The sequence below is a fragment of the Mirounga leonina genome, unplaced genomic scaffold (genome assembly GCF_011800145.1).
Source record: "Mirounga leonina isolate KUSES-001 unplaced genomic scaffold, KU_Mleo_1.0 Mir_118, whole genome shotgun sequence".
In the NCBI taxonomy this organism is placed as follows: domain Eukaryota; kingdom Metazoa; phylum Chordata; class Mammalia; order Carnivora; family Phocidae; genus Mirounga; species Mirounga leonina.
In genome coordinates, this window is record NW_023270277.1 from 6504163 (window position 1) to 6525502 (window position 21340).

Consider the following 21340-nt stretch of genomic DNA (forward strand, 5'->3'; position numbering starts at 1 on the left):
GTGTCTGTAGGAGGGAATTCTTACTTGGAAGTTTTCACAGAGCATTTCGCCTGCTCCTCACACGTCAGAATATAGAATTGGCCAAAGGAAATGGGCTGCTCCCCTGGCCGCCTCGATTCTCCCCCTGGAGCTGTGCGGGTCTGGCCAGGAGGCAGCTCAGTGAGAGACAGAGCCCCTAACACTACCCACCACAGCACAGCTTCCCGAGAACTCTGAGAGGCCCTCCGTGTGGGGGGTGGCTCTGCGCCTCCAGGCCCTGCCTCCGGCTGAGGCCATTCACATCAGGGCCGGAGGTGGGAGCCGCAGAAGGGGCATTGCTCCCTCTTTCCGGCACTGGCACCTCCGCATGGCTCAGCCTCTGACCGCTGACTCCCGAAATTCAGTTCATATTTCTGAACTTGAAACTGTTCTCTTAAGTCCTGCTCCTCTCCTCGGTGACGGGGTGGGGTTAGATCAGGGGTGTCGTTCTGTCCCCCCTTAGTGTGAGAAAAACGGTAGAACAGGGTGGGAAGAAGCAAATGGGACCATGAGTCGAAGACCTGATTCCTCTGCCACTGGCTGTGTTTGTCTTTGCCGCTTGCCCTCCGTGGGCCTCGGTGTCCCTCCAGCCAGCCCGCCAGGAGCCGCGCTCAGGACCAGCCTGCTTCCAGGGCTCTGAAGACCACTGCTGGAAGACGACGTGTGAGCTCATTCAGAGGGGCCCCGAGGGTTCTGTGCGTCCCCAAGGACAGTCACTGCTCTGCTCTCTGCAGAAGTTGGGTCTCCTCCCTTTTTTCGTTCTGTTTGGTTTTAAATTTAATTTTCCTTTTTGGCTTTGTTTTGGACTCACTGTAGACAGAATCTCTGTATATCCCTCACCAGCCCCCTGATGGCTTGTCTGGTAGTATATGGTACGTGTTACCGGCCATGTGTACTCTGTCAAAACCTGGGAATCTGGGCGCCTGGGTGGCTCAGTCGTTAAGCGTCTGCCTTCAGCTCAGGTCACGATCCCAGGGTCCTGGGATCGAGCCCCGCGTCGGGCTCCCTGCTCAGCAGGAAGCCTGCTTCTCCCTCTCCCGCCCCCCCTGCTTGTGTTCCCTCTCTCGCTGTGTCTCTGTCAAATAAATAAAATCTTTTAAAAAAACCCCAAAAAACCCGGAGATCAACATTGGTGATGCTGTTCACGAGGAGTCTTACATGGTTCGGGCGTTTCCGCCGGTGCTCGGGACTCCCTGCAGGATCCCGCGGTTCGTTTTTACTTCATCTTCATCTGCTACTGGCTGTGGCAACGTCAGAGCCTTTCCTGGTCTTCCATGACCTTGATACTTGTTTTGAAGAAGATTGATCGGTTTTTTGGTCACCTGTCCCTCAACTTGGATTTCTCTGATGCTCTCCCACAATTGGACTGAGGTTCTGCACTTCTGGGAGGAATAGCACATCCCGTGCCCCTCTTCTCTGCTCCGTGCACAGGGGTCAGCAGTCTGGGACAAGCCTTGTAGACGCTGCTGTGTTTTCACATGGCTGTGTGTGAGCCTACGGTCTCACATCCCGTCATCACCTGGCTGTCCCTCCTGCTTCGCCCTGCAACACAGCACTCCCATGGCCTGCTAGAATGCCTCCTCTTTCTAAGAAGGCCAGAAAACTTCTCAGATACTCATGAGGACAGGCTTTTATTATTCAAAGGGCTGTAACAATTACTTTTGGGGGGACCAACTTTGTAGCAAGTTAAAAAGCAAAGCTTTTGAAAACATGTTGATGGTTTCCGGCCCTGAATAGCTTCGGCCTGGGTAAGTTTCATCTCTTTATGAACTGGAATGGAGGGCAGGGCAGGTTTGTGAATTTGGATGATAAAGCTACAATCCCCCAGAGCAAGGGCAAGCAAGGCATGGAATGACACGAGGGAGGGCTCGGTTCTCTAGAGATGGTTCATTTCCTAGCGGAGAGTTGCGGTTATTCCCGAGGTTAGTTATAAACCACTTTCTGCTGGAATCCTGTGCAGATTACCGTGCAGGCTCACAATTGACAAACTCCTCTTGCCATGCAGATGACAGGACGTACCACTTCCAAGCGGAGGACGAGCAGGAATGTCAAATGTAAGTTCCTTGGAGGTGGGCCTTGGGGCCAGGACCTCGCAGTCCTTGGGGCTTTAACACAGCATCTCTGTTGTTTTTCTAGATGGATGTCTGTGCTGCAGAACAGCAAAGAAGAAGCTTTAAACAATGCATTTAAGGGGGATGACAATACCGGGGAAAATAACATAGTCCAAGAGCTGACAAAGGAGATCATCTCCGAAGTGCAGAGGATGACGGGCAATGACGTGTGTTGCGACTGTGGGGCACCAGGTAACACCCTCCCCCGTCCCTCCCCCCAGCTTTGGGACAGTCACATCTCATTCCGATTCACAGACCAGTCACCGATTTTCCCTTTCACTACAGACCCGGCGGTGCCCGGGCGGCACACAGCTGCGTCCTGGGCTGTGTGCAGACCTTTGGGGGTGGAGGGTGGAGGGTGGGAAGATGCCTACCTCCGGGCCCCGCACAGGGCAACACGAAGATGGCCTGATGGAGCTGAAAAGATTAGAAGCTTTTTAAGAAATGAAAACGGAAGCACAGAAGGCAGGTGAAACCAAGGTCATCTGCTCATTATGTTGACTGTGTGGCCGTGGAGGGGCGGCTTTTCCCGGGATTTACTCCATCCTCTCTTTGTGCTGCTTTGTAGAACTTCTAGCCGCTGTTTAGTCTGTGATGCTGGGAGAGCCACTTTCTTTGTTAGGTATCGGTTTTCCTGTATGGAAGGCGAAGGAACTGGCCGAGAATGTTTTCGGGTCCCTCCCAGGTGCACGTTCTGTGAAATGAGATGTTTATTCTTCATTTTGATGAAGCCTCTCAGGGGCTTCATTTTTTTTAATCGACATAGAGTATCATTGTAGATTTTAATAGCTAGTATTTTAAAAGCCTAAGGAGTGGATTTCTTCTGACTAAGATGGAATGGTGCCGTGAGGTCCGGGGAGCTTTGGAATAGCTGTTTCTGGACTTTTACAAAATGAGAAAGATCATGGGATGGTCAGTTACCGTTTTCCTTCCTCTCATTCTATGACAGTTCTTACAAAAAACAACACAACAAAAATAGAGTGGGCAGTTGAGAATTGCTGGGAGGTTCCTATTGCCCCAAAGGCTGTATATCTGGGGGTAGTTTGAGGAACTCCCTCAGGGTCTCAGACCCATTAAAAATTACCTTCTGGCAGGAGACGAGGTAGGGAGTGGTAAGTAGTGAACCGTGCTTTTTCTTAAGAAAAGATGAGGACAGTGCAGCACTTGGACTTTTAAACCGCTTCGGTAAAGAAGTCAAAGCTTTGTACATTTCTGTTTGCAAACGCTGCAGGGTGGGTGACGTGAAACTTGGTACAAAGTAGTCGAAACACACTCCTACCTGCGGAGAGCGTGTGAGAGCGTGATACAGCCGATAGGGTAGAAGTGAAAACACAGATGCCCAGAAGTATTTCCTAACGGCTAAAGTTTTTTATAATTAAACATTTAAAAAAAGAACTTGACTGTGATCTCGTGACCCAGGTTATGCTGTTTCCCTGCTGTGAGTTTCCAAGGGCAGCAGGTGGTTCGAAAGAGAATGGTACTTACTGGCCGTGATAAGGTACCTCGAGTAGGCTTTATTTTGAATGCCCCATTTTCAGGCTAGCTTTCATCTGTCAGGCAGGTCTTGAGTGTCTGCCGTGTGGCCAGCGCATAGTAGGATGCCTCAGGGGGTAAGTAACTGCTCTGAGCAGCATGTTGACGGGGCACTGGCATGGCCTTGGGCCTCGGCACAGGTAGGGAGGCCGTGTAGCCCCCCCCCCGCCCCAGTAAGGCCCTTCTCCTTGCTGAGCACTGTGTAGACACCTGACCTGTTCGCCTGCTGGCGCTCTTGTATGTGCTGAATGAAGGATTCTGTGTCAGTCTCCGCAATTTCCAAAGCTCTTACGATCAGAACTCTTCCTGCTGCCCCTGAAGTGCTGAGCACACAGTATGGCTTCAGCACGTAGTAGGTGCTCTCTAGCGGTACCGTTAATGTTGTGCGAACATAGAGACACATTGTAAGTCTGTTCCCCATCTGGCACTAGACTGTGGCGGTTTTTCTCTGCTGCTCTGACCAAGGTTGGCGATGGGCATGGTCGATGCTCAGGACACCCCTCAGAGACCTGTGCCCACTAGAGGGCACTGCGTCCCGCGTGTTCACAACGCCTGTCACTGGGGAGTTCTTAATGAATGGAAGGGTGGTCGAGACAAATGCGTAAGGAAATGGAGGGATGGGAAGAGGACGGAGAGCAGACACGTGCATGTGTGTGTGTGTTGTGTGCAGTGCTAATGCAGAGTGAACGGTGAATGAGAGCTCTGGCTTGTGTCAAGGATTGAGAAAACGCTCGTGCTCAAAACTCCACGTGCAGTAGCCCTACAGGACAAATGTTGTGACCCCGGCCCGCTACTTACTGCAAGCTCCAATTTTCCCTGTTCTCTTTGGCAGATCCTACATGGCTTTCCACCAATCTGGGCATCCTGACCTGCATTGAGTGCTCTGGAATCCACCGGGAGCTCGGGGTTCACTATTCGAGGATGCAGTCCCTCACGTTAGATGTCTTAGGAACATCTGAGCTGCTGGTAATTCTCAGATCCTTGATTTTGAAATGGAAATGATGAATGAGCTGAAAGCTGAGTTTTCATGTTGGCATTCAAATCCATTTTGGTTTCTTGAAATTCCATTGGGCTGATGGTTGTTGATTTTTTCCAGATGGGTTTGGGCAATTAGAACCTCAGTGATGATTCCTCCTTCTTGGCTATTGGTAGTGAGGGCACTTTTTGTTATTAAACTTGGTTCTTAAACAAATCAAGTGAAGTAAAACAGAAAGGAGGGCTGCGACTGTTGTAGGATCGTGGACTAGGATGGTGGTGCAGTTTAGCTCACCCCATTCCTTAACCACACGCGGAACGCCGAGCCCAGAGACAGTCGAGGACGTGTTCCCCGAGTCCCCCGCAGATTCCTGCCAAGTCTGTGGTCACCACTCGGCTCAAGCCTTCAGTGCTCTTTTCCTCGGGCCCTTACTGTCGCCCTTTCGGGGAGACACTGGTCTTTGCTTTTACTGCCTTTGTTTCTAAGGAAGGCTTTCATTCTTGGTTCGGTGATAACACATAAGCCATGCAGTGCGATGTACATTGATCCTGGGAGGCTGAAGCATTTTCTGTCATGTAACGTCCAGAGTTTTGAGACTGGCCCCACTGAGGAAAAGGCACATCACACTAGGTGTTTCGAGGCCACCTAAAATGGAGCTTTTGTGAACTGTTTTCAGAGTCTGTAATTGCTGGTGGTAAGCGGTGTTAGAAACACTTGGCGTAGCTGGGCATTGGACAGTGAACATTAAGTGGTTGCAGATTGCCGTTGATTGTAATGAAAAGAGCGGTAGTCTTGACAGAAAATCAATGATTGTGGTCAATATACCTCTCAAGGAGCTGTGCATTTTATTGATGACTGCTGTAGAACCAGTGTGTCTGAACTTCGAATGCATTTTGTACTATCTTGTCAAATCCTTCCAGTCTTTCCAGAGGATTCCTTTATGGTCTTGAAACACAAAGTTGGGAGAAACTAGAGTGAATTCTGGTCTCCTGGTGAGTCACATCCCTGATGACGTCAAGTTTAGAACTAAGCTAGACTCGGCAGGACTCCAGCAGTGTATCCTTGGTTCCACAGTGTGGTTATTGTCGATGTCATGGTGCATTCCACCCACGTCTTAGAGCTGCATGTGTCCAGGGGGTGGTATCCTGGGCAGCTGATGGTGGCGTAGATTTGAGATTCCCACAGTCTGTTTTCAGAGAAGCACGAATTCTCTGGTAAACTCTGGCAGTTGCTGTATTGCCGTTGCTGGTTTTCTCAAGACAGTGGGAAGTGTTCAGTGATTTTTGGTGAAATAATAATTGCTTATTTTGTACGAGGCCCTTCACAGAGCACTTGGTATATATTAGCTCATTTGCCCTTCACGACAACCAATGACCTTGGTATTTATCCCCACTTTACAAAGGAGGAACTGAGGCTTAGAATGTTATAACGTGCCCAAGGTTATGTGGTTACTGAAGTGCCAGATTGGGGACGGGGCCCTTTCATCTGATCCCAGAGCTCGAACTTAACCTCTGAGGAGCCCGGGACATCAACCGGCCTTTGTGGGGGCGCGTCTTGCCGCGTGCTGAGCATGCAAGCGTGGCTGCCGCCCCTCCCCATCCCCGTCCCCAGCAAATGTTGAACAGTCTCTCCGCGTGATGTCAGTACTCCCACCATGACCTTTTTGTCAAATCTGCGCCGTCTGAGTAACCAGTGCGAGTTACCGACTGTGTGGTGCGAAAGAGGTGCTTGGTAACATACCCTCCTATGGGGGGTCTGCCTCCAAACGGCGGTCCTCAGTGACTTCAGAAACAGTAGTAAAATGACTCAGAAGTGATGAGTTTTGACGCTTACTTTGTTTTCAATATAATTTATGTAACTGTGAGTTTATATAATGTAGTTTTACTAATGGCAATCACGAGCTGGTAGGAGCCTGACCCCAGCACATCTGTTACGCCTGCTTAAACGTGTCTCAAAACCTCAGCTGATGGTCTTCATGAGACTCTTGCCCACTAGACAGGAAAAGGCCAAGGAAGGTGGAAGGGAAGATGTTTACATCTCAGTGAAATGATGAGGTGGCTTCTGATACTGGGTTCGAATCTTGGTCTCTCTCTCCCAGGGCCTCTGTCAGCAAATGTTCCCGGGAGTTTGTTTGGCCGGCTGTTAGCCCTGATGGAGCCGTCAGGCAGAGCCTGCTTATTTAATATCTGCAGGTATTTCTAGACCCTGACCTCTGCCATAGTTCCAGACTCTCCCTCATGGTTACAGAAAAACAGAGGGATGGGGCACCTGCGTGGCTCAGTCGGTCAAGCATCTGCCCTCAGCTCAGGTCATGATCCCAGGGTGCTGGGATCGAGCCCCACATCGGGCTCCTGCTGAGCGGGGAGTCTGCTTCTCCCTCTCCCTCTGCCACTCCTCCTGCTTGTGCTTAATCTGTCTCTCTCTGTCAAATAAAGAAAGAAAACCTTCAAAAAAGAAAAAAGAAAAACAGAGGGAAAAGGGCCCCGAATTTTGCGAGGTTCACTCCCACCCTCCGCTTGCCCCTCAACTCTGCTTGTGTGGTTGCTCACTGGAGGTGGGCATCTCCCCAACTCCACCCACTGCGTACCAGGACGGTGGGCCCGACATCCTGTCCTGAACCCTTACTGCGCAGCTGAGAAGTCAAGCGCTGCATGGACAGCGTGTGTTGGGTTAGGATTCATTTATAAAACATGAGTTCAAGCCCTTTTTTTGAAAGATTTTATTTACGTATTTTTTAAAGATTTATTTTAGAGAGAGAGCTTGAACAGTGGGGAGGGGCAGAGGGAGAAGGAGAATCTCAAGCAGGCTTCCAACATGAAGCCCAAGACCTTGAGATCACAACCTCAGCCCGAAATCAAGAGTTGGACACTTAACCGACGGAGCCAGCCAGGTGCCCCTATGAAGTCAAGCCTTTCTAAAGTATCCAGGTTCTTTTGTTCTGTGTAGACAGTTGGATGCTTGCACAGAGGATCTCCTGAAGGCTTGACACATAGATGTCTCTGTGTGTGTGTTTAGAATTATGTCTGGCACATCGTAAGCACTGTGAAGGATTAGCTCTCCTTATTTTCCAAGATGACTTTAAATCCTTTCGGAAGAATGATCCACATGTCCTTGTGTGTGAATCCACAGGGAGATTCCACTCTGGTTGTCTGCTCCGTGCATGAACCTTTAGGATGTGCGGAGCGGTGACCTCAGGGTGTTTGGTTGAGTTGTTCATCATGGTATGTGTTCTTGTGCAGCAAATGTTGATTAAACTTCTTTGCACCCTATTAAGAGGGAGAACTGGAAAGTAACTTCCCAGCGTCTCCGTGGGAATGTCCTGGGCAAAACTGCTTTACAGGCTCAGTGATTCTCTGTCCTTGAGGTGAATCAGTCCTAGAGCTCATATCTCAGGGAGGTGTGCTGTGATGAGTGGGGATTTTCATTCTCTGGCTGGCATGGTGCTCCTAAACAGATGCTTGCCACGTAGAATGTCGCTCCTGTTCTCCCATATGGCCTCACCATATTCTTCATGATAAAAATTTTTTTGCTTAATTCCGTGAGTTATTTTCTGGTCTCAGGTTTGCCCACAGTTCCCTTGGATGGTATGCTGTGGCAATGTCACCATTTCCTTTTTTTATATATTTGGGTTCAGAGCATGCTTGGTTTCCATATTAACTGAGTGGATTTCAACGGCATCTGTGAAGGTGGCTGGCTAGCAGTTATCTTTTCTTCCCTCCACCTGCTTTTAGAATCATGTCTTACTCAGCAGAGAGAAACTGGGTATGTGAAGGTACCAATTAGTTCTAGGAAGTCATGTCATTTGAACTGATACTCCAGCACACACTGCTTGCTATCCTTCGATTTTAAAGCAAACCTGCTTTCAGAAATCTCCTGGTAAACATAGATTTGGGGAAGGTAAACTTTCTCCCTAACATAGGTCATCATTTCAGCGTTGATTTTCATTTCATATGTAAAACAGTACCATTGGTACTAATGTCCTTGTATCAAATGATCCATTTGACATCATATGACCTTTGAAATTAATAAAGGAAAATTTGATATTATGAAATTGAAGTGGGGTCAGTAATTTTAAAATCTTTTCCATCAAATTGAAGAGCAGGGTCAGGAAGCTCAGGAGCACATATTGCTGACACAATGCTCTGCGCATCCTAAAGGTTCATGCACGGAGCAGTCAGGGGCCTGTGCTCCCTGACTTTGTCCTGCCTCCCTTCTCAAGAGGTTGTTAACAAGCTGTTCAGTGGAGAGGCGGCCCGCTGACCGCCCGGTCTGAAGGAGAGCATGGGGAGAGGGAGGCCCGTGGAGACTGACAGCTACCTTGCAGTTGGAAGCGCTGTTTCACCTGGCACTGAATGAAAGCCACTCCTTTTTTGGAGGTCAGAATTGCGAGCTCACAGCATTTCTTGGCTCTGCCTGCTGGGGTCCAGTGCCCTCACTTCCCTGGGCCTTTACCCATTTGAACATTAACGGTGTGTCATGCCCTCTGGCCTTCCATACTGCTGGGATGGGAGCGGCCCAAAAGTCTGCTTTGTTACTGAGAGAAGCCAGATTGGTTGACCAGGTTCACACGTGAGGTAACAACAGCCCCCAGGCTCCGGACAGGAGGAGCCCACCGCCCCCAGTGTGGCATTCTCTGGGTACAGCTGGGCTAAGGCCCTCTCTCAGGGAAGTTCTTTCTCTCATTTGTCCATTCCTCCCGTTGAGGGGCATAAAAACAGGGAAAAATGTCAGAAGAGTAGATCTCCCTCCACCTGGAAACATGAAAACAGGCAGGAGGTTTTCCACATCCTCACCCCAAACTCTAAACACAATTTCCAGATAACATCTAAGGCCTCTCTCTGGCTCCGTGGACCCTGCACGGGTAGGTGCTACAGATCTGCAGGAATGTGGGACTCCCAAGTCCCCGTGCTCAGGTGCTTCCATGCAGTGAGGGGGAGGCATGCAGGGTTCCCCGCAAGGCAAGTGGGGTAAAGCCGGCGTCTTGACCAGGCAACTGCCCTGCTGATGTACACCTGTTGTCTCCTCACTCATTGTGCTCAGCACAGACTTCTTTCCCAGCCCTCAGCACTGGGCATCTCTTTCTGTCAACATCCCTCTCGTTAGACTGAGCTCTCTCCAAGCAGGGTCGGGTCTCATGCTCAGCGCCCAGCATGCCCAAGGACTCAGTGTGCGTTTGCGGACTGAGTAGGGGCTAGCATTTGCTTTGCTGAGTGATGTGGCACTTCAGACCCTCCTAGATCTGATCTGACCCTGTGTCTGCTCGGTGTCGCCCTCAAAGTCCTCTGGGAGTGTTGGGGGCTGCTTCCCACCAGGCTTCCTGCTTCCTTGGCTTCTGCCCACGAGGCCTGCTGGGACCCACATTTTCTTGACATGACCCTGCAGCCTCCATCTGCAAATGCTTTGCTTTTGTTGATGATTCTAAAGGAGTTCTTTGCAGGCTGAAATATTCGCTGGAACTTGGCAAAACTGTGAGGCGGCACATTTCTCTGCATTGGACGAGTGTGACGCATGGATATGGTGGCTCCCTGGACCAGCTGTCCCCTGGTAAACTAGCCAAGTCCAAGCAGAAGGGAGGCAGCTTTCTGATTCCCAGGGAATTCTCCTCCTCACGCCCCCTCCCATCTGCCTACCACAGACTCGGAGGCATGTGGGCCCCTCGCACACAGAGGGGTGCTGTGGCTTTTCTGTCACTTACCTTCTGAAAACGATGGTGCTTGGCGAGGGGACGGTGTCCACATTATAGTGAAAGATGGGTTGTGAGAGCATGGCTGGCTCTAAACAGGGGTCTGATCCCGAGGTTCAGTCCTGGATCTGTCACTGACGATCTGAGAAATCCATTGTAGGCGTTGACTCCTTGGTACGTCGGTGCTGTCAGCTGACATGGTTGACCATCAGCCTCATTCTTGGGGAAACGGCGGCGAGGCCCTGGGGTTTTGTCACCTGACAATGGCTTGAGACCACCATTCCAGGACTAGGGACCCAGGTGGGGTCGGTTAGTGCTTGGTGCTTCAGGCCATCTAGGATGCCTTGTTCACTTACCAAGGACGGTAAAATTAGGAAGGCTCATCACGAAGTTATAAGCTGACGCATGTCCCCTGTCCTTCGGCCTCCCTCACAATCCTATTTCACTGTGTCATGTTACTTGCCACCAGAAGGTTCGACCTCATCTAACTCAGATCCCTTTGGCCGCTCCTTCCAGTCTGCTGCCTCGGAAAGAGAAGAGGCTGCTCAAGCAGCAGCCTTACCTCCCAGAACCTCTGTGGTTACCCTGTGTCCACGTCACTCCTCGAGAGTAGAAGTAGCAGAGCCCCCCCTGCCCCCCCGCCCCCCATTGTGCCATTTTCAACACGGAAGTTAAAATACCTCCTCTCTCCAAAGCCCTGTGCTAGGTGCTCCCACTCAGTTTTGTTTCATTAAACATGGAAGAAGCTAATCTCGGTCAGGTGCTGGGCTGGATGCTGGGACATGATGATTAAACCCCTGCTTTTAAGTAGCTCCTGATCACTCAGAGTTTGTGCATCCATTCAGGAGATGCCAGTCACCATACCGTCAGGGTAGCTGGTCTAAGACAAGCCGTGACCTTTGTCTTCCTCTCTGCTGCATCGAGCATAGTGCCGAGGATTCAATAAGCATTAACTAAAATGTGTTCATTTAATTTTTGACAAATAAAAAGGCTGATTGTCGAGTGGGGACCTTACATTTGGAACAAATACATTTTTAGTGCTTCAGTTTATAGAATGCTTTCACCTAAATTGTCCCAATTTATTATTATTACAACCCAGCAAGGCAGGTGTCATCCCCATTTTACTGACGAAAAATCGAAACTCAGGGAAACTGACTTGTGTGTGGTCACAAAACCAGAAAATTGAACCGTGATTTAATCCCAAGTCTTGGCTTCCTGGCCCAGCACCCACTCCACTGTATCAGAGACACCTCCTTGCTGGCGTAAATAGATCTTATTAGATCCATTTCACTTGGAGCTTGAGCTTTTGGGGGCGTGGGTAAGGAGGAAAACTGACGTTGGACCAGGTTACTGCTTCTTCCTGTCCATCTAGGTACTCTATCCAGGGGACATTTTATGAGAACACTTCTCTGTAATAGACGTGCTGCTTCTTATCTCTGGTTTTATGGGTACCTTTGGGGTTTGAGTTTTATCCATCTTTATTAACGGCAAGCCACTTTATTGCTCTATTTCTTAGTGGCCATTAAATAAATCATCAGATGCATGAGTAGTGTGTAGCAGTGGAATGGATTAATAATTGAGTACCCTGAAATAGACTTCTGTTTTTGCAGCTTGCCAAGAATATTGGGAACGCAGGCTTTAATGAGATTATGGAGTGTTGCCTTCCAGCTGAAGACTCGGTCAAACCCAACCCGGGCAGTGACATGTAAGTATGAAACTGGCTGTTCTAGTTTTCTGAGCAAAGATTGGCCTTGTACCTGAGCCCCGAGAGACAGGAGAATAACAAGCTTGGGGTATCTCAGTGGTGCTTCTTTAGGGAATAAATCAGCCTGGGTGTTTTTGTGTAAGTCACCTTTTTGGGTATCCAAATAAAAATTTGGTGTGGCTGGTTTTCTTAGGAAGAAACCACAGGAAGGCAGCTTTGGCCGATGCTCGCTCTCTGGAAAGGAGGACACGAGTGTCGCCCTTGCTGGTGGCGTGTGGGTACCCCCTCGCTTCTGCCTCAGGGGACTTCTCTCTCCCCTTCTCTCCGCATAAATTCTCAGCCACTGGGAGGGTTAGTTGTCATAGATACATGACTACGTATCATTTTCTTTCCCAGGGTCCTTGCAAATGTGGAGTGTGTTTCCTTCAACAAGAGTTTTTTTGGTTTTGTTTTACTGTTGACACAAAACCTGACCGAGAAGCTTTTGTGCCTCATGGTGCATCCGCTGGCCTGATGAAGCAGAGCTTATAGGAGATTTTCCTGCCAGTCTTATCAAACAAAGCATAAATCACCCAGATCACACTGGTTGTTGAGAGGGAGAGGTGGATGGAAGGGCAGCAGGTCAGGGCAGCGGCTGGCCCGTCTGCTCCAGGCGGCTGGGGGCTGGCTGGTCACTGCTCTGTTGCGATGCAGAGTGGGGCAGATGGAAGGAAGGAAGGTGTCTGCAGGGCAGTGAGGACACAGCACCTGCATTCGAGTGGTGAGTCTGGATCCAAGTGTTCCAGCAGGAGAGGAGGAAATGAGGAAAATGTGATAAGAGAGAGTAGGAAAATTCATTTACAGAGACAGCACTGCCTTTGGAAGAAGCGTGGGAGGGAATTGATGGCAGAGGTCCTCCCGAAGGACATTGGGTGAGGACAGTGAGCTGTGCTTGAAGAGAGCTTTGACACATGGGAGGCCGTGTACAGGCCTGTGGCGGAAGCTGAGAGCTTCGGTGTTTGTAGCCCGTTTGTTGGGATGTGTCTTTGGGAAGCTGAGATTGTAGGATCTGTGTTCTTTTGCATTGAGGTGAGGTGACTCCATGTAGTAAGACAGCATAGACATCTAAGGGCATGAACCCAGCCCGTGGCCATCAGGTATCGGTATCTGAGATGAGCGTTTGGTTGGTGTTGGATTAGAGTTGATTCATGTTGGAGTTCTGTAGCAAATGTTCGTGCTGTAGCAGTTCTGTGAGATTGGACACCAGGCACGAGGCTGTTGTCCTCTCTGGGTGAAGACCTGAGTTCCAAATCTGTATTCTTACCCGGACCTGGAAATCCAGCCCTTCCTTGATGGTGGGACCTGGGCAGGCTTGCTAGCTTCTCAGAGCCCTCTTCTCTAACATAAGCAGGGGATCACACTCCACTGCTCACAGAGCCGTCGGGCCGGTCATCAATGGGATGGTGAGGTGACACATGCACTTTGGTGGTGTTGGCAACTCCGCTCGCCGTGGGTGTGGGTGGTAGAGGCAATGTGAATGCTACACACTGATCCCACAGACCCCGGAAACTTAGGGTCCTTGCAATTTAGGTTTCAACTAGAGAGTTACCCAGAGGTGAGCCAGCTTTTCCTAGGGTAGCTAAAAGATCCTGTTGAGTAAAGGAAACTCCATGGTCCGGTATGGCACATTTATTTAGTCTAATTAATACCTGCACTCAAAGAGAAGGTACCAGTCTCCTGAAATGCTGTAACGTTGATCAATTTTGAACAAAGCATATGATAAATAATTTCTTCCAAGTATCAGGGGTCCTTTATAAAAAGCAGAGAATTTGTTTATTCTGGGGTTAGATGATTCTAAAAAATGAGCACTATCTGCTTCGAATCCTTCAATATAAACATATTGTCTGCGTTTAGACACCCCCCCCCAACCTTGGCACAAATGAAAAGGAAGTTTAGCCCTCCCCCCCCCCAAAATGAGGGTGGATGGCCAGTGTGATGGCAAAATGCCGCCCGCTTTCATACCTGCTCAGGTGAAATTAACTGCTGGGCTCTCTGCTCCCGTAGCATTTGGCTCAGTTTTAAAACCTTTCATCCCACTTTCTACCATACTGGAGTATCGATACCCATTTCTCTAATAAATTGCATCTTCCTTACTTTTGTATTTTCTGCCACAACATGTTGCTTGTGGTGGTTTAGTACATATTTAATGAATCAACGAGTCAAAGATGAAGTCCCAGCTCTGTGGCTACTTAAATAAGCTGATACTTTACTTGCACATGAGAAGGCATGTACTGTTGCTGGCTTTATCTCAGCAGAACACACCATCTGCAGATAAATCTGTTGAAAGGGAAGCTGAAGACCCTGTAGTGGCCTGTGAATCCCAGATTTTGGATTTGGGGGGGTATGCAGAGAGAGAAATAGGTGGAAGGGGGGAAGCAGGCAGATTAATGTCTGCTTACGGAGGCCCACTGCTCCTCCTGTGATTCAGGACCCTTACACAGGCCCATCCTTCAGAAGTACAAGAAACCTGTCCTAAACACGTGCCAAAAGCGTTGTCAGTTCACTGCTTTTCTCTAAAAAGCAAGAGGTGGGGAGGGGATGGCGCCGGCAGAGTGAACTTCCCCCACAAAGCCGTGGAGCGTGGTGGTGCCTAAAGCAGGTCTGGTTTGGGGCTTGTGTAGGAATGACCTTCAGGGGACGCAGAGCCCATAATACATTAAAAAACAAGTAAAGGGGCCAATATCTCTCTAGCTCCTTCCAAGGGAGGCAGGGGAGGTCACCTTGGTGATTGTCCCACAAGGATTATTGAAACTCCCTAAAACTTGAAAGCTGTCTAGTCCAACCACCCATCATAGGAGACCCATAGAATTTGAATCGTTGTCAGGTAGAGCACACCGTCAAGCCCAGAAGGTCACTGAGCAGCTCTCTGTGCGCCACACTGTGCTAGGAGGCCCCCTCAGGGAACCTGCCCGCTGCGTGAGGAAACAGAATCTTATGTCCCTCCGTAGACTTCAGTTTACTTCTCTGTAAGGGTTTGTGAGGCGACGCACATACATTGGTTAGCACAGTTCACGCAGTCTGCACTTTACAAGCACCCAGGCCGTGGATGTCTTAGGTCAGGTCGTCAGCAGTGAGGAGTGAAGCCCCTGCTACCCTCTCGGACAGAGCCTGGAGTTGGCCTGCTCGCTCCCGGCCCTGGGGCACTGCAGCCCGGGCCCTGGGGTGCTGACCGGAGGGGCTCGGTGACTGGTGGCGACAGCAGAGGCGGTTGGCACAGCCCTGGCAGCAGGATGGGAGGGAGCAGTGCCTGAGCTGAGAAGAGCAGACCAGGTTCCACTTGGCACTACGAGCCCCTTGGTTCCATGCTGGTGTTTCTAGAATGCTGTTTCTAGAATGTGCTCTCTCATGTAACCTGCAGCAGCCCTGTGAGCAGGTGGGGTCTCCGGAGGGGCTTGCCCACGGTGCCCTCGACAGGCAGAGCGGGTCTGAGCAGCCATCTGACCTTGAGCCCGGGCGCTCCGAGCCGACCACCAGGCCCTGGCTGTTCCTTCAGCCTCCCCTGCCCAGCTTTTTGAAATTGCAGGGCACTTCACTTTCCGGAAAGAGTAGTTTCCAGAAGGGAGCCAAGGGCATTGATCCTGTGGTGCTATTCTCCCTGTGTCTCTCTACGTCTGTTGGCTAAAGTTAAGTTTTTGTATTGTCGGTGGAATTTTGTTTTCTCTGACATGCTTTTTTTTCACAGCTTTATTGAAATATAATTCACATACCATACAGTTCACCCATTTAAATGTAAATTCAGTATTGTTCAGCATGTTCACAGAGTGTGCATCCATCACCACAATTTTATTTTACTTTAAAGATTTTGTCTATTTGAGAGAGAGAGCGAGAGAGCACAAGCCGGGGGTGGGGGGGCAGAGGCAGAGGCAGAGGGAGAAGCAGACTCCCCGCTGAGCAGGGAGCCCGATGCGGGACTCCATCCCAGGACCCCGAGATCATGACCCTAGCTGAGGGCAGACACTTAACCGACTGAGCCACCCAGGCGCCCCATCACTACAATTTTAGAACATTTTCATCCCCCCAAAACAAAACCCCGCACCTATTAACTGGCACTGCCCCCCCCTCCCCCAGGCCCTGCTAATCTACCTTATGTCTCCACAGATTGGCCTCTTCTGGGCATCCTGTTTATGCAGGATCATAGCGTGTGTGGCCTCGTGTGGCTTCTTTGACTTCGAGTAATGTTTTCAGGGCTCATCCATGCTGCAGCCTGTGTCGGTACTTTGTTCCCTTGTCTGGCTGTGTGGAGAGACCACATTTTGTTTGTCCATTCATCAGCTGATGGGTTTCTGGGTTGCTTCCTGACACTTCTCACCTGGTGGCCACAGGGAACTTAGCATTATTCACTGTGCCTCTCAAAAATCCTGTCCACGTCTTTTATTCCGCGGTAACTTGTTAAGGCCATTGGAGTAAAATATGGAGAGTCCTCCTGACACAGGAACTACTGTTTTTCTTGCTCTCTATCTTTGAAGTTCATCAGCAAGTTCTAGGGTCCTAAAAGGACCTACCGCGTGTCCTGCAAATGTCAGTTCACCTACTTGTCACAGTTCCACGAGGGTGTGGGGTACATACTTGCACAGATAAGACTTGGGGCCTCCAGGGATAGGATGCTTGTCCCAGATACACCGTCAGTGTGGTGGGGGCGGGATTTGAACCCATGCTGCCTTTGGCTTCTCAGAGTTGCCACCACTCCGTGCTCTGTCGGGAGGTAGAGTCTGCGAACACTGTGCCACAGGAAGGCCAGAAAATGGAGCGCAGAGACTGCCAGTTTGTTCTGGTTCATCAGACATATGGTGCATGCTTTTCCTGCCAGGCGCGGTGCCCATGACTGAGGAGATAGCATCTTCACCTTTGCGGAGGGCCTCCCAGTCTGCCTGACCTGGCCAGCTACCGTTAGCCCCTGAGTAAGGCCCAGGCACCCTGCCCCGGGCCTTGAGGCCTCTTGGGTTGGAAACTGGAAGATGTCAGTGCTTCTTAAAAGGGCTCTGGGTGTCACTGGACGTAGACGCTGCATGGTCACACAGCGGCCCCCTTCCTACACCCCAGCGCTTCCCACAAGGAGGGTGTGGGCAGGACTTTTAAAAATTGTTCCAGAATGAAGGTTCGATATGTTTGAATAGAGGCCCTTAATCGTTTACAAGGCAATTATGCTTGATTTCAGGAATGCCAGAAAGGACTACATTACTGCCAAGTACATCGAGAGGAAATATGCAAGGAAAAGGCATGCGGATAATGCAGCAAAACTTCACAGCCTTTGTGAGGCTGTCAAAACAAGAGATATTTTTGGATTACTCCAAGCGTATGCTGACGGTGTGGATCTTACAGAAAAAATCCCACTGGCCAACGGACATGTAAGGGTGTGGTCTGCTCCTTTTAAAGAAAGAAAAGAAAGTGGGGGGGTGGGGAAGTGGCAAGGCAGTATCATCAGAAATGCTGAAAAAGTAGTATAGATCTCTGAAAGAAGATAGCATTGAGTTCTGGGGAAGAAATTGGTGCTTTATTCTTAAGCCAAAAATAGAATGCCAGCCCTGGAAGGAAAGGCCAGTCCCTGGGGGGAGGGAGCATCTTCTCAGGAACCCGAGCAACCTGAGAGAGGTCCTGTCTCTGGTGAGCAGGGATCCAAACTTTCAGTAGCAGCTGCTGGGGCCGCCCTGGGAAGGAGAGCCCCTCAGCTGCTCCCTCCCCTGTGCCCTCCTCCCTGAGGAAAGGGGAGAAGAGAGACATCGCCCAGTTTTCTGGGAGAACCTTGTTGAGAGGGTGAGGTCTAAAGGTGGGGTGGGATCTTCCTGTCAGGATCGAGTCCACAGGAAACCGGTTACCAGTGTCAAGGGTTGGCATATATCCTAATACTCTTCCATGGGTGACCTCGTGACACACACAACACATTCCCTTGAAACCTTACTGTCATGATGAAGGCGCAGGGTGCTGGCTGTTAACCCTTAGCAGCCCGAGCACACATTATATGGAGCCTGATATTCCGTGTTTAAGAGAGAGAAAAGTCAAGCCCAGGTGGCCCAGGGCAGAGCATGCTCAGCTCAGAGCTGTGCCGCGGCCAGAGGACAGGGGGGTGGCCCTGGCTGGCTGGACAGGTGGAGTGGGGCACCTCCCTCTTCGCCTCATGTTCCCTGTTGCATGGATATTTCCTTTGCCTCCAGCTCTCTTGCCCACCCACCTGCCCGAGACAACCGCCATCTGGTCTGTCCTCCCCCACCTGCCAGAACTCACGTTCAGAAAAGGCAGTGGTGTCCGGTGTCCCCTAGTATAAACTGAAGGCAGTCTGGGCATTAGCACTGATGGCCCTATCTGTAAGTATAGAATGGAAACCGTGAACACCGGTATCAGAGACTGCATACAAGAGGCCTGGGGAATCCTCCTGGTGTCTTTGAACAAAAGGGCCCCCCCTTACATATTGTTGGTGCAGGGATAGGGACCTAGAGATTGGGGGACTCTGAGATGAAACCCCTGAATTTCTTATTACTTCCTGTGGAGGAAGGAAGACCAGTCTCCAAATTGCAGGTTGCCAAGGGCAGAGTTTCCCCAGGAGACTGAAGGGGCCATATATCTTAGAGATTAATGTTTTGAAAGAAAGAATAAAAGGCTTTCAGAAGAGAGAGACACGATTTCACTCACATTGGACACAAAACTGAATGCTCCTCTTGGAATTCTGCAATGTTTCTGTTTGGTCTTCAGGAGCCAGATGAAACTGCCCTCCATCTTGCAGTCAGATCGGTGGACCGGACTTCTCTCCACATTGTAGACTTTTTAGTTCAGAACAGGTAGGTGTTCTAAAATTAGGGGAGCGTTTTGTTTTGTTCCTTGGTGTTTCCAAGGAAGGATCAGGTTCCGGCCTCATTATGTGGCCAAGGTGCTGGGATTTTCCCAGGCCTGAACACGAACCGTGGGACCGGAAAAAACCGCCAGGAGTGGGGTATTCCAGCATAGTCCCAAAAAAGCCCTAGAGTGTGAGGACAGAGACCCTTCTTGGTATCTGCAAGACCCATCTTCTAGAGTCTGGGACTCCGGAGATACCAGGTCAATACATCTGAATTCTGGGCCCTGGAGGGCAGACTGTCTGTGAATCCCACCACCCTGTGTGCACAGACCCGTCCCCACGCTTGTCCCTCAAGTGTCTCACTAGACCCAGGCAGGTGCCCTGAGCAGTGGGGAGAGTAAAAGGGACACATAAAAGATCCGTACTTGGGCCACCCGCCTAAGCTGAGATTGTAAACTGCATCACTGGGTTGTGGGCATTTTGTTTGGTTTGAAAAGTTGTTTCTGTTTTTTAATTAGAAGTTTCCTTTAAAGAATGTGTGTCCACGGTCCTGTTGTTTGGTGCATCGCCCGCCTGGGGCAGCAGGCCAACCATGAAGACCCGTCACAGTGTACCTTGACTCCCTGATCATGTGTGTGGAGGGGGAGGTGCTGGTCAAAAGCCCCTGAAATTGCCCCAAACGGAGTGGAAAATTCCACCGTGCAAAAGCAAGGTCATATTTTGCCTTTCGGCCTTCCCCTGCTGTTCCTGGGGGGGCAAGAAATGGCCAGAGGTAGAGCAGCTGGGGGCAGGTCAGCAGTTTGCGGGACTCTGTGGAAGCCGCGCTCTGTTGGAGCCGGAATGCCCACCCAGCGCCTCGCGCGTCACGGTGGCTCCGTGGACAGTGGATGAGACAGCTCGGGGACGCCAGTCCTCCTCAGCGTAGTCTCTTGGAGCGTGAGAAGGGAAATCCTGATTTCTTCTAGCGTGGAAGGAGGGCAGCAGGAAGAGGGGAGAGATCAGAAGATGAGGCTCGTTTGCACCCTGAAAGTGTAGCAGGTTCTGTCTCGATGAGAGCTGCCCCCCATCCGTCCTTCCAGGGCCCACAGAGCCCCCTCCCTGTCCCTCCTGCTCAGGACAGCCGTGTTTCAGGGCTGCCTCCGCCGGTGGGCTGGGTGGCTTTGTCGGAGGAGTGCAGCAGTCCGGTCTTGTTTTGCGCTAGAAGGACTTTCGAAATCTCACGATCGCCGCTTTGGCTGTTTTCGGGGCAGCCCGGGGCCCGCAGACGCAGAGGCGTTTGCACATTCTGGGCTTTGGAAAGGTGGCTCTTTTCGCTTCCTGTCAACAGTGTCAACAATATGAGGAGAAAAGGCTCCCCCGTCCTTCTGTGGGACAGGATGGCAAGTCACACCGGCTTCCTGAGGCCCACACCCTTCAGCCTCCGGGCGCTGATGGAGAAGCGGGAGGGATGCCGTGCTTCGTGGTTCAGGGCGGCCCTGGAGGAGGCAGCCAGCACCCCCCACCCCCACAGCAGCCGCACAGGCACCTCGCTCTGGCCTTCCCTGCTGCTGTCGCCGGGTCCTGCCGGCCTCAGCCCGAGCGCCTCAGCCGCCCCGTCCCGGCAGCGCCCAATGCCCCGCGCGCTGGTTCCTGGCCTGCCCTGCTCACGGGCCCAGGCCCCGGCCCGTGACTCACCCGTCTCTCCCTCCCTCTGCCCCTGTTGTTGGTCAGCGGGAACCTGGACAAACAGACGGGGAAGGGCAGCACCGCCTTGCACTACTGCTGCCTGACGGACAACGCCGAGTGCCTCAAGCTCCTCCTGCGCGGGAAGGCCTCCATCGAGACCGGTGAGGCCCCGGGCCCGGCTGTGCGCAGGCCCCGCGCTGCTGCGGGGAAGGGTCCAGGTGCTGGGCTCCTGTCGGCCAAGGGGACCCAAGTCCTGCCCTCGGGAGGCGGGGGGCCTCTCCTCCCGTGTCTGTCAGCGGTTTCCCGCCATCCGGGACGTAGGCCTTGCGTCACGGGCAGGCGCCGTATGGTTGTGAGAGGCAGAGCGCAGGCCCTGCAGATGCCGCTCGTGCTGAGGTGACCTTGAACAAGGCTTGGGGCATCTTGCCCCCCTCCTCAGAACCCCCAGCCAGGATCAGGCTTAACCCCTTCCCGGCTCTGGGTGGAAGGTTTACGGGGCGGTGGGGAGTCAGCGAGTCTCCTCCTCGGGGGACCCTGAGCTCCTGGGCCTTCATCCCTCCCTCTACCGGGGGACCCTGATGCACTGGCAGCTGCCTGAGGGCAGGCAGCCGTGATGGCGTTGTGAGGAAGTGTTTTTGAAGAACCATTGAACAGAGAGCAGAGAACAGAAAGGAGGCACACACCTGCTTGAGCCAAGTTTCTTTCTTTCTTTCTTTCTTTTTAATTGATAACCAAACCTTGTTGATGGAGGCTTATTTGGAAGAAAATACAGAATTTCAGATTTACAGACTGCTGAGAAGGAGGTTGGTTAGCGCAGTCTTTAAAATCTCGCCGACCACACGCT

General features: G+C 51.2%; 1 protein-coding gene across 1 annotated transcript in view; it reads left to right on the plus strand.

Moving 5' to 3' along the window:
- The window catches only part of LOC118007326 (arf-GAP with SH3 domain, ANK repeat and PH domain-containing protein 2), a 121373-nt gene that overhangs the window by 81960 nt on the left and 18073 nt on the right, over positions 1-21340 (plus strand). Inside the window, exons 14-20 of the mRNA XM_035000345.1 lie at positions 2024-2072; positions 2155-2321; positions 4495-4628; positions 11932-12026; positions 17221-17410; positions 18750-18835; positions 20542-20657. Of these exons, the coding sequence (XP_034856236.1) occupies positions 2024-2072; positions 2155-2321; positions 4495-4628; positions 11932-12026; positions 17221-17410; positions 18750-18835; positions 20542-20657 (837 nt within the window). The remainder of the gene's footprint in view (positions 1-2023; positions 2073-2154; positions 2322-4494; positions 4629-11931; positions 12027-17220; positions 17411-18749; positions 18836-20541; positions 20658-21340) is intronic.